The sequence below is a fragment of the Nicotiana tabacum genome, chromosome 10 (assembly GCF_000715075.1).
Source record: "Nicotiana tabacum cultivar K326 chromosome 10, ASM71507v2, whole genome shotgun sequence".
In the NCBI taxonomy this organism is placed as follows: Eukaryota; Viridiplantae; Streptophyta; class Magnoliopsida; order Solanales; family Solanaceae; genus Nicotiana; species Nicotiana tabacum.
The window spans coordinates 21,186,675-21,190,891 of NC_134089.1; the positions used below are offsets into that span (position 1 = coordinate 21,186,675).

General features: G+C 38.6%; 1 protein-coding gene across 1 annotated transcript; it reads right to left on the reverse strand.

Moving 5' to 3' along the window:
* Positions 1–1,939: 1,939 nt before the first annotated feature.
* LOC142165023 (uncharacterized) lies at positions 1,940–3,493 on the reverse strand. The gene is made up of 5 exons (XM_075223670.1): positions 2,836–3,493; positions 2,617–2,748; positions 2,393–2,533; positions 2,028–2,140; positions 1,940–1,966 (listed from the first exon to the last, which is right to left on the reverse strand). Exons 1-5 carry the CDS (start codon positions 3,254–3,256, stop codon positions 1,940–1,942), a joined length of 834 nt encoding a protein of 277 aa, XP_075079771.1. The 5' UTR covers positions 3,257–3,493.
* Between the last annotated feature and the right edge of the window lie 724 nt (positions 3,494–4,217).

Sequence of the window (4,217 nt, forward strand, 5' to 3'; positions counted from 1 at the left end):
GCAAAATGGAGTATGCATAAATTCCTAGCCCAGGGTTACAATTAATCTGATGGAAATACATACGAGTTAGGCAGTCTTCATCTATAATCACATAGTCGAGTCCCGTATATCTTTCTGTTTCAGGAAAAGGGCCAAAGTAAAAAGAAATAAACAAGTGTTCGAGGCTTCATGCTTCACCACTCAAACACTTGGGGGACTACATATTATACACAGATAGGTGCAAAGGCCAAACTGAAGCAAGTGTTGAGAAGAAGTTACGAAGTCTTCAGCATTCATGAGAACAATAGAGTCATCTCTCAAACTCATAAACAAAGTCACCTCTCAAACCCTTCTTAACATGTAAAGATAGGGTCATGACTATGTACTGAAACAGATTATTAAAAAAAACCTTGTTTAGTTTATGTTATTTACAAATCTGTTACAAGAAAAACAGTTACGAGAAAAGTTGTAGATGTATTGTAATACATGTAACAGTCAAACACTTGTTAAAAGTTTATGAATGAAAACTTGCCAAAGTTGTTTCATACAAAACGTGTGTTTTCCTATTACTTTCATCGTATTTTAACACCATTATGAAGTTGAGACGTCTTCTTCATTAAGTGTCGATAAAATAAAAGAGCCCTCTTTAATAAGCCTCATGTCAATAAGTCATGGGAGAATCATAAAGCATTTTCAAAGGATAAAAATGCTAAACTATTCTATAAGTCCTAAATAAGTAAAGAAAAGGCAAGAGTAGAACACATTGAAGTATTAACAAACTTCTTGTTCTAATTAAAAAGACTAAGTAGAAACTTAGTCAATAAAAGTTTATACAATTGCCCCATTATGATAACTGGGGACTTTCACCAAAAAATCCTTTAAAAAAAAACTAAGGGATCAAACCATCATTCAGTTGAGGGGATTGTCACGGAAGCTTCAACTTCCATAGACTGGGTTGTAGAAGTTTCACCCTCTGAAGCTGGAATAGCAACATTTTCAGGAACTTCAAGGGCAGGAGAAGGAGTATCAGTAGACTGTTGGCTTTTCTCGATGGTATCTATGACTTTAGCCAGTTCAGACTGCAAGTCAAAACCCTCTTGAGCAGCTTCCGTCAAAGCATCACGACGAGAATTCAGAAAAGCCCAACTCACTTCTATGTTAAAATTTTCCTCTAGAAGTCCATATTCCTTTTCCCACATAGCAAGATCGTTTTTTAAAATTTGATTTTCAGCTAAATGGGAATCAAGGGAAGCTTCAAGAGAAGCATGATAACTCTTCAAGGCTTGAATCTCGACAGAAGAAGTCTGTAAGTCAGCCTGAGCTTGAGTCAAGCTTTGCACTAACTCTCCTGCATATTCTTCCTTTTTAGCCAAAAGTGCCTTCAGCTCTCTAACTTCTTCACTAGCTCTGGATAATTGTTCTGATAAAGAGCATTCCAAAAGCTCTTTGTCTCTTTTCAATTGGCTTGAAAAAGCTTTGACTGTTGCCAGCTCAGAAGTTAAACCACGGTTTTGCTGCTCTAGGAGGTTTTTATTTTCTTGCAACTCTTCTATAGTCCCTTGAGCATTTTCGGACTGCTCCTTCCAGTTGGTTGCTTCAAGTTGGGCTCCCCTAGCAATTTCCTCAGCCTCGTGGACAGACTTCTCAGACTCACGAGCTTTTCTTTCCAGTGAGGAAATTCTTCTCATTAATTCCGTGCTAATAAGGTTAGCCTACAGAGGTAAGTCATGGAAATGAGAAATTGAAGATAATTTAAAAAAAAGAAGAGAAAAAAAACTTGTTGGTTGAAATACCTTCAAAGTAGAATGAACTACGTCGTTCATCAAAGTTAAGCAGCTATGGCTCTCCATCTTCTTCTTCTCGATATCTCCAATAAGAGGTTCGAGCCAAACATCGGCTCTGCCGGTTTTCCTCAGGAGGCTATGATTGGCAGGAACCTCCAAAGTAACACTTCTCATTGTTATATTTCCGCTGCTAGAACCTGTCTCTGTATGATGAACAGAGGGAAGAGGAGCAGCGGAAGGAATGGAGGGAAAAGATGTAGAAACCAACACCGGAGCAGAAGCAGGTGCGGTTGAAGTAGCCAAGGGAACAAATATAGGAGCAGTAGAAATTGGCAAACAAACGGAAGTTGTTAAAGCTGGTAAAGAAACACTTACGGCTGGCAGAGGAATGGAGGGAATAGGAACAAATGAGGAAAGATGAGCTTCATCAAAAACAGGTCCGAGCTCGCCACTCCCGAAGCCACTGTCAAAAAGGTGCTGAATTGATTCATTGTTATATATTGGTTCGGCATCCTCATCAGATTGAATCAAAACAGGCTCGGTGGCGGAGGTACGAGCAGGAGTGTTTTCAATTTCATCATCAATGATTATTCGTCTCCTGGCCCTTGGCCTGGTAATTAGGGAGGTACCCTCCTCTTCTTCTTCAGAACCTTCCTTTGTAGCGTTTCTTTTAGGCAGCAAGGCTCGAGCCTTATCTAAATCCAGAGCAGCATTCGCAGACATGCGAATGGCCATCGCTACTTCAGCTGTCATTCCTCTAATGCCAAATCCTGATTAAAGAATGGATATACATGATTAAAGTTGAGGAAAAAGTGCTTAACATGTAAAACAAAAATTTTAAAAGGGTGGATACCATGTGTTTTGACTTTCCAGCCATGTAAAGAAGAAATTGATTTCCAAGTTCTCTGCTCCCTAGTAGCAATCTTCAAAAGTGAGTCTACCCAACCACGAAAGTTGGGAATAGGTTCCACATCTCCCATGGTTGCTACAAAAAAACAAGAAGGGACGAGGTTAAAAACAACATTCTTTTGAAATTCTCAAAAGTAGGTACGGTAAATAAGAGGAAACTTACGTTCAAAATTCCACTTCTCAGGAAAGGGAATATTTGTTTCGCCAATCAAATCCACTGTACGGACAGCAACGTAACGGATATACCATCCACGATCTCTGTCATCCTCAGGGTTTACCAAAACTTTTTTGCTCCTTGCAGTTAAGGTGAAAACCCCATGGCGTATTAAGTTGGGATGGTATAGATGAATGAGATGAGAAAAGGTGAAATTGACATTGGCCTTGGATGATAAATATCTCAAACAAGCCACTGTTCTCCACACCAATGGACCAATTTGGGCCAAACAAATGGTAAAGAAACGACAAAAATCGAGAATAACTGGGTCAATTGGAGGATTAAAACCTAAAGTGAAGGGGTAAGTGTAAACAGAAGAATACCCATTTCTAAAAGAGGAAATTCTTTGATTTGGGGAAGGAATTGACATTCGAAGACTATCCTTCCAATTACAATCTTTTCTTATGGTGGGGATTGTAAGCTCAGTTACTAATGTTGGGTAAGTATCGGCTCTTTCTAAATTTTTAATTTGTTTTTGAAGAGACGTTTTGTCACTTTCAAAAGACAAATCGCCGGGAACTATATCATCAACTGAGGGTTCTTGAGAAGTATCAAGAATTTCCCTACTTTTAGAAGAAGGGGCTTTTGGGATAAAACTCCTTGAAGAAGAACCAGATGAACCGCCTCGCGTAGATTCTAATCCTGTTCGAGGCCTACTTCCTCCGCCTCTTCTGTGTCTAACAGGGGCGTTGGGGAACTGATCTAGAATTGGAACTTTTTTATGGTTAGGGTTTGAAGAAGACATTGTTAAGAAGAAAGTATGTGCTGAAAATTTGTGAAGAAGACAAAGGAAGACAAAGTATGTGTAAAATGGGAACCGTCAAATTTTAAAGTATAATGATGAAAAGCCTATAATAAAGGCAGTTGTCACTTCGTAAATAATGAGATTGAAGAAGTCTCGAAGAAGGGTATGAATAGCAGAATCAATTATAAAATGACACATGGACAGAACATTAAATGGAAAAGACTGCTGAGACGTTAGTACTGTCATGAGCATTAATTGTGGCAAAAGTTCTTTTTACATGAAGATCCACTTCCCAATTATTTAATTGATAAAAAAAAATGGAAAGTGGAGGGACTATCTGTATTGGGAAAAAAACTGAATTTATATTAAAAATGATGTGGCATGACACGTGAATTAGTTGAATGGTCAAAGAACAGCAATTGACTAAGAGGCACGGTGAAAACACGGTGAAAATAGCCACGGGAAGAAGAATTTAAATAGGCACGAGACGATGTATAGATACGAGTCTCGTACCAATTTAAATTATTTACAGTCAACGGATTAGAAGGCATTAAAAGCAAGGATCAGATGACAGAAAGGAGTCCAA